Below are 10,876 nucleotides of genomic sequence, written 5' to 3' on the forward strand. Positions count from 1 at the left end.
GAAATAAAATCCAACACAAAAAGAAACCCTGTACTACTGCCTCTAACGACAGGTTGCCATTAGACTGACAAATAAGATAATTTGAAGTGATGTGGGAATGGGAGAAGGCAGTGGAACGTCGGACAAATCTGCTGGGCAAACAAATTCCCCTCTGCAGGTTCCGTGACTCTAGTATGCAAGCTTTTCATGGGCACCTGTCTACGAATTACTGTACACATTCACCATAACGCAAGTACCAGCAGCACTCCAGAACTCTCCAAGCTAGATTGACGTCCCATGATACGCACAATGAGACGCTATAGGGACCATGAATGTCCAATTAGCCGCATTTCAGTCACCGAGCTTCCAGAAGTGGTTAAGGTGGATGCCTGCACACTTCTCACTCTATGTGGAGACCTTATGCTGTAAAGTAAGCCTCCACGTTGGCCCTTAGTTTTAAACGGAAATGTTGCCATGACAACGGCTATAGATTTGATCTCTCTTTATTTATTTTTCGTCACAAATTCAGTTTGGCAAGTTTGTTTTGTTAATCAGTGAAATGATCAGACTGTGTTTCTGGGGGGGAAAAAAACACTGCTTCCTGCTTCCTTCGTGAGTCCATATTGATTGAGCCCAGGCCTTGGTTTCAGTGAGCCAGGGACAAAGCAATGGGGACCGCAGTGATGTTATGACTGTTACATATTGCCACTAAGTCTTTTTCACCTGATCACATTTACCTGTTTTTCTCATGCATGTCTTCTCTTTCCCTCCACACTGGCCTCTGTAGAGGATGTCTTATATCCTGAAGGTAAGGTTTAGTCCTGCTTGTGTGCTGGCCTGCTTGTGCATTAATGGCATCCCATAACTGTGGACTGTGCTTCTTTTCTCTCTCTCTCTCTCTCTCTCTCACTTTCTTTCTCCCTCTCTCTCACTCACATACACACACAATTAACAATGTTCAGGCCTATAGCAGGCAGACACACGCGCGCACACACACACTCACACACACTCTCACACTCTCACACTCTCACAATCTCACACTCACACACTCACACACTCACACACACACACAGTCAAACAAACACACACACATACACACTCACACACTCACACACACACACACACACACACACACACGCACACACTCACACACTCACACACACTCACACACACACACAGTCAAACAAACACACACACATACACACACACACACACACACACACACACACACACACACCTTTGTCTGATGAAAGCCACTTCCTGTCAGAGTCTTGTTCGCGCTTTGCCGTGCGCTAAATAAAGTCACGCAGCGCAGCGCGGTCTGCTCTGACATTTCCTGTCCCAGGCATTCCTTCCCTCCGATGACAGGAGGGCGTTTGGACAGTACTTTCGCTTTTAAACCCTTTCATTTACAGCAAGGCTTTTCTGCTGGACCCTGTGTCCGATATCTGAGCACTATCATATGCAATGAATTCGGATTGGCTGTGCTTTCCCTTTTGTCCTTGTGTCCATTTTGAAAAACACGTAAAAGCCCCAGGCTGATATGTTGTTAGCTCATCATCTCCTGGGTTTGCGGTTTTTAACCTTTCATGATATAGGGGTCCTTTTCTTTAAAAGGAAGTCTCTTGTTTTGGAGAATATATATTTTTATCACGAGATTGATTTTTCAACTGGCACACATGCAAATACCTGGCATACTTCACATTCACCCATCCCCCTGTGAAATTGCCACACACTGCCTCACACTGCTGTAGTTAAAATGGTACAAGATGAGAGCCTTAATTCTGGCTACAGGATCCTTCCACATCTGCATGCTGTTAAGTTTAACTCCTTTAACTGTGGGGGTAGACAGTTCTGGGTGTGTAAATTGGCTGCAACCAGTGGCTGATTGATAGTGAGTGAGAATGGAAGTCCTTTTTTAAGACTGTTGGCTAACCATGTAGGTTTGAGGAGCCAAACCGTCCTTGTGTGTCTGTGTGTGCAGGTATGCATCTGTATGTATGTGTGTACTGCTTTCCTGCTGCTCTGCTATCTGTACTTCAGTGTGCTGACTGGGGGGATACAGAATTAGTGGATAAAAATAATTTTGTTTTTGTTGTTGTTGTTGTTATTGTTGCAAGATGATGCATGAAAAAAATAACTTTCTGTATATAGTACATTTTGCACTGACATGACAGTTACATGAAGCAATGCAGCTGTTGCATGCACTGAATTGGTAACAGTGCACATGAAGTTATTTTTGATACTTTGAAAAACATTTAGTTCCCTATATGAACATGTGCCTGGGTAACTAATGTATCTGGTCATGAATGGAGCCTTGGCCTGAGGTTTTGGGTTTCATGACTGTAAGGTTCTGGGGCACTAAGCATGTGTCATACTGCACTGCTTTAAAACTCAGGGTTCCTTTTTCCAAATATGACATAAAAATGACATTTTCATCTCCAGGCTCAGTTTCCATTATGTAAAATGGCATCCTTTAGAAGTGTTAAATTAGGTATTCTACCTGTGGGGAAACCCCGCTGTCTGGCTGAGATCAAAGGAAATTGCACCCACTTACAGATCTTAAATATCGCTGACAAATGAACTGAGGTCTCCAGGTAAACGAAGCATTGAATTTTACCTCTTGAAGGAGAAGTAGAATTCAAAAGAAAATGACAATGACTCTGGGGTTTTTGTTGTACGCTTGCATTCTCAATGTACTGATAGTCGGATCAAAATTTTTCTTTTAGTGTCAGCGAGATCGCTTCAGATGCTATTCTTACTCTCCATTTTCTCTCTCCGTCTCTCCCTCTCTCCCTCCCTCCCTCCCGCTGTCCCTTGCATTTGACTGGTTCACTTCTACAGGACTCCAGTAAAAGCCCCAGGCCAATTAAGAAATTTCTTCCAAAACGAAAAACGGAAAGAAAGCCGTCAGACGATGACGTCCTCCTGAGGAAAAGTAAGCCTAAAAGTGTGATGCAGATAAATAGTGATAAAGGAAGAGGCTCAACTTCTATCACCTTTCATAGTCAAAGAAGATGACTATAAATTTAGGAAGGTCAAAGGGAATCCCGTAGAGTACAAATTTTTTTGGGCCAAAATACAGGACATCCATGAGAATGGGATTGTCACGAAACCCTACTAGGGGCTGTACTCCCACTTACCCTTCATAAGGTGTGGAATGATGCTGGTTGCAGGGATTATGGGTCCACAAATTTTGATGTTGGGAGTGGAGGTGTGGTATCTGTCAAAACTTTGATACTTGGCAATAATTTCCAAGCCATATTGGCTCCACCCACTGGTTTGTCATGCTGCCCCACACAGTTATAAGTAGCTAAATATAACTCTGGAACATTCAAAATTAAAGACTGTTTCCGGATATAATTCTGGAACGTGCAAAATCACAGATCATTTCTGAATTTAACTGTCATGATATGACATGAAAAGATATTGATGACTACTTGCGAGCTCTTGTGACACAAATATGTTTCTGTAGGTGTCAGAGGAGCGATCAGATAGGCCAAGTAGTAATCATAATGTTGTAATAATTCATTACATTACATTACATTATAGGCATTTAGCTGACGCTCTTATCCAGAGCGACTTACAACAGTGTAACCAAACTCAGGATCAAGTCCACTTAAGTCCATTGAACAAAATGCAGATAAAAAGCCTTTACTATGATAGCATACATTAAGGAGAAACAAGATAGTCTGAACCAAAAATTAATTTTTTTTTTTTTTTTTTTTTTTTTTAATAGTTATGGGAGGGGGTTTAGGGAAGAGGAGAGAGGTACACAGAGAAGAGGTGCGTCTTGAGTTTCCGTTTGAAGGTGCTCAGACACTCTGCTGTTCTGACCTCCACTGGAAGATCGTTCCACCATCGTGGGGCCAGAACTGCAAAGAGTCGAGACCTTGTTGCTGCTCGTGTTGGGGGAGGAATCAGCCGCCCTGTAGTAGCCGATCGGAGCGATCTGGCCGGCTTGTAGGGTCTGATCATCTTCTGCAGATAACCAGGAGCTGACCCCTTGACTGCTTGGAAAGCAAGCACCAGTGTCTTAAACCGGATGCGAGCTTGCACTGGTAGCCAGTGGAGGGAGATGAGGAGGGGAGTGACGTGGGAGTCACGAGGGAGGTTGTAAACCAGACGTGCTGCTGCATTCTGGATGAGCTGAAGGGGTCTGGTGGCTGATGCTGGGAGGCCAGCCAGGAGGGAGTTGCAGTAGTCCAGACGTGACAGTATCATGGCCTGGACCAGGAGCTGTGTGGAATAATTGGTGAGGAGTGGTCTTATTCTGCGGATATTGTACAGGATGAACCTGCACGACCGGGTGGTTGCCGCGATATTCTCAGAGAGTGCCAGCCTGTTGTCCAGCACAACTCCAAGATTTCGGGCACTCTGCGAAGGGTGTAGGGGAGTGTCTCCTAAAGAAATGGGCAGATGAGAAGTGGGAGAGGTAAGAGAAGGAATATGGAGAAGTTCCGTTTTGCTTGTGTTGAGCTTGAGCTGGTGTTTGGTCATCCAGCTCTGGATGTCACTCAGGCAGGCGGATATGCGATCGGAGACCTGAGTGTCTGTGGGAGAGAAAGAGTAGAAAAGTTGAATATCATCTGCATAGAGATGATATGACATGCCATGGGCGGCAATAACAGGGCCAAGGGACCTAGTATACAGAGAAAAGAGGAGGGGACCAAGGACAGAGCCCTGAGGGACCCCAGTTGTGAGGGGACGAGGAGCTGATACTGCACCGGCCCAGGCAACCTGGAAGGAGCGGCCGGAGAGATAGGACGCAATCCAGTTGAGGGCTGGTCCGCAAATTCCCAATTCTGTCAGGGAAGACCGAAGTGTAGGATGGTCAACGGTGTCGAAGGCAGCTGAGAGGTCAAGAAGAATTAGGACAGATGAACGGGATACTGCGTGTGCTGCGTGGAGAGACTCAGTGACGGAGAGCAGGGCAGTCTCCGTCGAGTGACCGGGTCTGAAACCAGACTGCTGAGGGTCTTGGAGGTTATGCTTAGAAAGAAAAGAGGAAAGTTGGTTAGACGCAGCACGTTCGAGAGTTTTAGATAGGAATGGAAGAAGGGATACCGGTCTGTAGTTCTGGGTGAGGCAGGGGTCTAGTGTTGGTTTCTTCAGAATGGGGGTGATGTGGGCTCTTTTGAAAGATGACGGGAAGGTGCCAGAAGTCAGGGAGGAGTTAATCAGGTGGGCGATGAAGGGGATGATCTCTGGTGAGATCAGCTGGAGGAGGGTAGAGGGGAGGGGATCAAGGGCACAGGTGGTGGGACGGTGGGAGAGCAAGAGTTGGGAGACATCAGGGAGAGAGAGTGGGGAGAAGGTGGAGAATGTGGGGAGGGTCATAGAGGGGATGGGGGAGGGAAGGGTGGGGAGTCGGGAGGGTCAAGGGAGCTGCGGATGAGTGTGACCTTTGCTTCGAAGAAGGCTGCGAAGTCTTCAGCAGTAAGGGAGGTCTGAGTTGGGGGTGAGGGTTTACTGAGGAGAGAGGAGAAAATTGAAAACAGTTGCCTGGGGTTAGCAATAGATTTGTGTATTTTAGAGTGGTAGTATGTTGCCTTGGCAGTGGCAACTGCTGAGGAGAAGGAGTTCAGTAGGGACTGGTAGGCAGAGAGGTCCGTTGGCATTCTAGACTTCTTCCAGTTCCGCTCTGCTGCACGCAGGGCAGTCCTGGAAGATCGCAGAACGTCAGTCAGCCACGGGCATGGAGGAGATGGGCGTGTGGGCCTGGAGACAAGAGGACAGAGGGTATTAATGGCAGTGGAGAGTGATGATAGCAGGGTGTCAGAGGCCGAGTCAGAGGGAAGGGCAGAGTTCAGAATTCATAAGGACAGAAGGGCAGAAGGGCAGAATTCATATTCATATTTTGTTTCTCAGTAGTTTCCGAGTCTCCTGCTCCCACATCAGCGAGTATTTTCAGGGTGTCGCGCCTTTTCTAATTTAAAATCGAGAAGAATTTCAGCCCTGCTAAGAAATGGGCTCGGAGCTTGTAGTGCACTCACAAGAGCAATTACACGCATATCACGCATAAGCAGCTGACACACACCTTAGTGCCAAAGTATGATTTCACCACTCGCACACAGAATTTCAGCAAGAACCGCAGTCATCAGCTGTTCTAAGAGGTAAATCTGACATTAAAACAGTGTCCATACTAGTCATCAGGCACCCTTTGTCCTGTATCTAACTCCGCCCCTGGCTCCACCCACCTCCAGTATGAATTCTTGTGATTGGCAGGCACAGCAGCCCTGGAGGAGGATGCCCAGATTCTGAAGGTCATTGAAGCCTACTGCACAGGGGCCAGCTTTCAACAGGCCAGCACAGGTGAGGAATGTGTGTGTGTGTGTATGTGTGTGCGTGAATGTAGGTGTACGTGTGTGTGTGTGTACATGGCTCACACATGCACACACACAAATATAAATGCTTGTTTTTCCAACCAAAACGGTTCCCTGAGGTATATTCTTACCCTAGTCTTCCCATGGTGCATGCGTTCGGGGCAGTGTATGCATGCGTGCTTGGTGGACGAGGAATCTTTTGCGTCATCCTGCCCGCACAGCATCATTTCAGCACAGGCAGGGTGTTCCAGTTCATGTCCTTCTCTTCTCTGCTTGTCTGCCTGGTGCAGTTGTGGTTTTCTTGGTAATTTATCACAAGTTTGACAAGTGGAACACATCCACCTCACTCCCCTGGCTGGGGGGATTCCAGCCAGAGATAGTGTAGCCGGCTGTTAGCCACCGCTGATGGTTTACTGTGTGTCACATGAAATGGAAAAGCACACAAAGGACTCTGTGGAAACTGATCCAAACACCTTTTCTTAATCTTTTTAATATCGGGACCCAAATTAGAAATACCTTTTTAGAATCAGGACCAAAATGAGAGATTTAGTACCTTTCAGGGCCCTATTGAATACACATACTAGCGTAGCCTAGTGGACTACAAACTCATTCCGGAACCCACCTTGTACACTGCCGCAACCCGTTTTGTGTTCCAACCCATAGTTTAAGAAACACTGAAGTAGCAAATGGATCTTCTGGATGTAAAATGTAAATATATACAGTATGGCCTTCTTCACAGTTTCACAACTGGCAGCGAAGCGTTAGACTTTAGCAGAAGAAACCAGTGCCGTAGGAAAACACGCCCCGTGTTTGAATGTTGTGGGTGGGGAACAGCGTGCAGGAGCACAAGCCTCCTCACTGTGGTCCTACTGTAGGCCGTGGGCAGGTCGAAGCCCTCCTCACCGCCTCTCTGTGGCTTCAGTTGCAAATGCATGGAGCGCCAAAACTTTCCCCATTACAGCATGCATGACTTCGTCAGTTACACAATGGCCATTTGAGCACACATCGAGGATTTATAATTAAAAAAAAGAAGAACTTAACTAATTTAGGCTCTTTTAAATCAAGGCCTATCTAAAAGCAGACTGTGTAATTATTAATTAAAGTGTTCATTTAAGCTACTGAATACCTCTAAAAATCATAGATGTTTATTTCTGCTTGGGGGGATATTTGTAGACAAATAATTGTTAAATCCAGCCGCATGTAATCTCCACTTTCAGACAAAATACTGGACAGTGGACGGACAGTGATGTGATGAATATAGGGTTGCATTTCAGATAAATGTGAGATATTATAATGTGGTTTATAGTCGTGTGATGGATGGAGGTTGGGTGCAAAATAGATGCAATAATAATGAGGTGGTGAGGTGGATGTAAGTGGTGTGTTAGCTGGACACAAATTGGATGACTGATTGATGTGAGCAGGATGTCTGATAGATGTGAGCAGATTGGTTGATGGATATGAGGCATACAGTATGTGAAAGGGATGTGAGGTGGTTTTCTGCGGGATGGCTGTCAGGTGTCAGGCGGACAGTATGTGAGAGGGGTGTGAGGTGGTTTTCAGCAGGATGGCTGATGAATGTGAGCAGGACGTCTGATGGATGTGAGTCATACAGTATGTGAGAGGGATGTGAGGTGGTTTTCTGCAGGATGGCTGTCGGGTGTGAGGCAAACAGTATGTGAGAGGGGTGTGAGGTGGTTTTCAGCAGGATGGCTGATGGATGTGAGCAGGACGTCTGATGGATGTGAGGCATACAGTATGTGAGAGGGATGTGAGGTGGTTTTCAGCCGGATAGCTGATGTGCGTGAAACTATGAATTGCAGCAGCAGTGCGCTTGACTAGACTGGTGTGTTTGCAGTGGCACGGAAGGAGGGAACGCCACAGGTCCTTCTACCCGAGGAGGAGAAGATCATCATGGAAGAAATGAAGAGTAATGGGCAGACAGTCATCGAGGAAAAGTATGAAGGATTGGATTCACATAATTACACATAGCCCTTCTACTGTAGGAAATTAAGCCCTTTGCTCCCAATATATACATGTAATCTATTATTATTTTTATTATGATGTGGTTGTTTTAATTTACATTTAAATTGTATGGTTTATGCACATCTAAAAATATATATTTATTACACCTGTAGTTCTAGCCCACATATTTACAATGTTCTAGTATATTCCATTCTGTATGAGGATGTTACATGGAGGTGCATTTTCCTCTATATTTAAACAAATCTGTCTGCTGCAGAAGCCTCGTGGATGCTGTGTATGCTTTAAAGGATGAAGTCCATGAGCTGAAGAAGGTAATGTTGTCCCCACATTCTCCTGGACGAGTGAAATGGAATAGCAATTCAGTTGAATTAATTTTTTGAATAGCGGTCGAAAGAATTGAAGGAGGGCGGTCGGTGACAGTTGGTCTTCTCTCTGTTCTTCAGGAGAATAAACGGATGAGGCAGTGTCTGGAGGAGGAGCAGAAGTCCCGGAAGGAGCTGGAGCGAGTGGTCAGGAGGCTGGCCAAACAGAAGAACGACTGCACCTGGGAAGATGGCGGCCACTGAAACTGTGTGTGTGTGTGTGTGTGTGTGTGTGTGTGTGTGTGTGTTTGTTTGTCTGTGTGTGTGTGTGTGTGAGTGTGTGAGTGTGTGTGTGTGTGTAGTGTGTGAGTGTGTGAGTGTGTGAGTGTGTGAGTGTGTGAGTGTGTGTGTGAGTGTGTGAGTGTGTGAGTGTGTGTGTGTGCGCGCGTGTGTCTGCCTGCTATAAGCCTGAACATTGTTAATTGCGTGCGCATTCCCATAGAACAGGAGTCCCCTTTCCTCCAAGAGAAAGGAGATAAGTGCTTCGTTTCTCAGATCAGTTGGGGAGCAGACTTTTAGAATGGCTCTGGCAGATTTTGGACTTTATGAGCCTGGGTTGGGGGCCCGGGGTCCGGGGGTGTTGGTGTGGGAAGCTAGCTTTGATGCATAGAAATACCAAAATTACTTGTTGAAAGTTTGTGTTTTGTCAGTTTCTACAAAAACTTATTCCAAAAACAAATTAGTACCAGACAGAGGGCTGAAGATTCTTTTTAGGACATGATGGGAACATTTTTGGGGCAATGGGAGCCACGCTTTATGTGGCCCTTACTTGACTCCAGCGCGTGGATGGTCAGGACACATTGAAACCCTTTCCAAAGAGGAGTGAAAACCAGGACAGAGAAGACATGGAAAATGGATGAAGATATTCAGTCAGCTGACTTACGGTACTCACTGTGAGCTGTTGCCTCCATTACAGATTGTTCTGATCTTTAAGAGGAAAACAACAGAAAAGGTTTTGAACAGTGGCCTGTGAATCAGAGCTCAGGGTGAATATATGGACTACTGCACAGATTTTAAAGGAATGGCATAAAAACCTTCTGATAGGTGGGTAAAACATCTACGTCTGCATGCCTGTGCTTTAGGTTTAGGACACAGAAGCAGATTCAGTGTCGGCTCCGCATTCTGTTCATTCAGTCTGTTCAGTTTTAGCAGGTTTATTTTTTTTACTGGTCTTCCTTCTACACACAAACAGAGAAATGTACACTGTTGACATGGGACAGATCTGAGTTATTTAGGGCCAAATTCAACTGCGAAGCACTGTCTATGACTTTGAAAAGGGAAGACAATTTTGTACTTGCGTACTTTGTTTTTCAGAGTTAAGGGCCAAAGGGCATTGTGGTTTGACTGAATTTAACTTTAGAGAAAAATGTTGATTTAAAAAGTTACCATACAGCCTTTTGGTATGATTTTAGCATCACAAACGATGTGCTTATATGGTTTTCTCAAACAATATATCTTCCAGTCTGCATGTCTGCTCCGCATTTCATTTTATAAGCTTAAGAAAAATGCTTTTAAGAGCTTATGAGAAAATGGAAACAAATCCTATTATACAATTTTGACAATTTCCTTTAGCTGTTGGCCTTATTAAAGTCCAAAGCTTTCAGGGATATTATTCTAATAAGAACATACAAGCACGTCAATATGTACGTATGTATATTATATATGCATACGTATAGAAAAATACTGTCTAATAAATACTTGTTAAGCAACAAAAATCTTATAGCTTTATCCTTTGGGCAAAATATTATATAGCTTATTTATTTTTGTTTGACAGAAAGATATTAAAGTATGCAGGCAATACTGTATCTTTGGTACTGGCAGCTGACTGGTGAAAACTTTGATGGTTTTACCTCATTGTCTGTTGACACGAGGCTGGATTCTGCTTTGCTGCGTCATGGCAGTGCTTCAGCCCCCCGTACGGAGACTGTTGCTACCCCGCCCCCCACCCCACCCCCACCCCCACCTCGTAAAGCACAGAAAAAAAACAAATGCCATATCCCTGCCAAATAGGGTGACCACACAACTCCATTGTATTGAATCTGGACAGTTAGGGGATGCTTTTTTCCAGGGTGGCTTGGAAGTTTATCTGACAATAAATTACTTTTTAAAATGTTGGGAAAGACAGTTCACAGAGGCCCCACCCCTTCAAATAAATATGTGCCTTGACTGTTAAGAACCATTTTCATTCTGCCTCAGAGATCCTGAGTAAGCAGTTATATACAGGGG

General features: G+C 45.1%; 1 protein-coding gene across 3 annotated transcripts in view; it reads left to right on the forward strand.

Moving 5' to 3' along the window:
• The window catches only part of LOC135250183 (rho guanine nucleotide exchange factor 6-like), a 32,195-nt gene extending 21,618 nt beyond the window's left edge, over positions 1 to 10,577 (forward strand). For 2 of the 3 annotated variants that reach the window (XM_064326232.1, XM_064326233.1), the window contains 6 exons: positions 767 to 787; positions 2,824 to 2,917; positions 6,208 to 6,294; positions 8,161 to 8,260; positions 8,545 to 8,599; positions 8,732 to 10,577. In XM_064326232.1, the coding sequence (XP_064182302.1) occupies positions 767 to 787; positions 2,824 to 2,917; positions 6,208 to 6,294; positions 8,161 to 8,260; positions 8,545 to 8,599; positions 8,732 to 8,854 (480 nt within the window). In that variant the 3' untranslated portion in view covers positions 8,855 to 10,577. The remainder of the gene's footprint in view (positions 1 to 766; positions 788 to 2,823; positions 2,918 to 6,207; positions 6,295 to 8,160; positions 8,261 to 8,544; positions 8,600 to 8,731) is intronic. The other variant, XM_064326234.1, reaches the window with a different exon arrangement.
• Positions 10,578 to 10,876: the final 299 nt, after the last annotated feature.

Source organism: Anguilla rostrata, chromosome 3, assembly GCF_018555375.3.
Source record: "Anguilla rostrata isolate EN2019 chromosome 3, ASM1855537v3, whole genome shotgun sequence".
Lineage (NCBI taxonomy): Eukaryota > Metazoa > Chordata > Actinopteri > Anguilliformes > Anguillidae > Anguilla > Anguilla rostrata.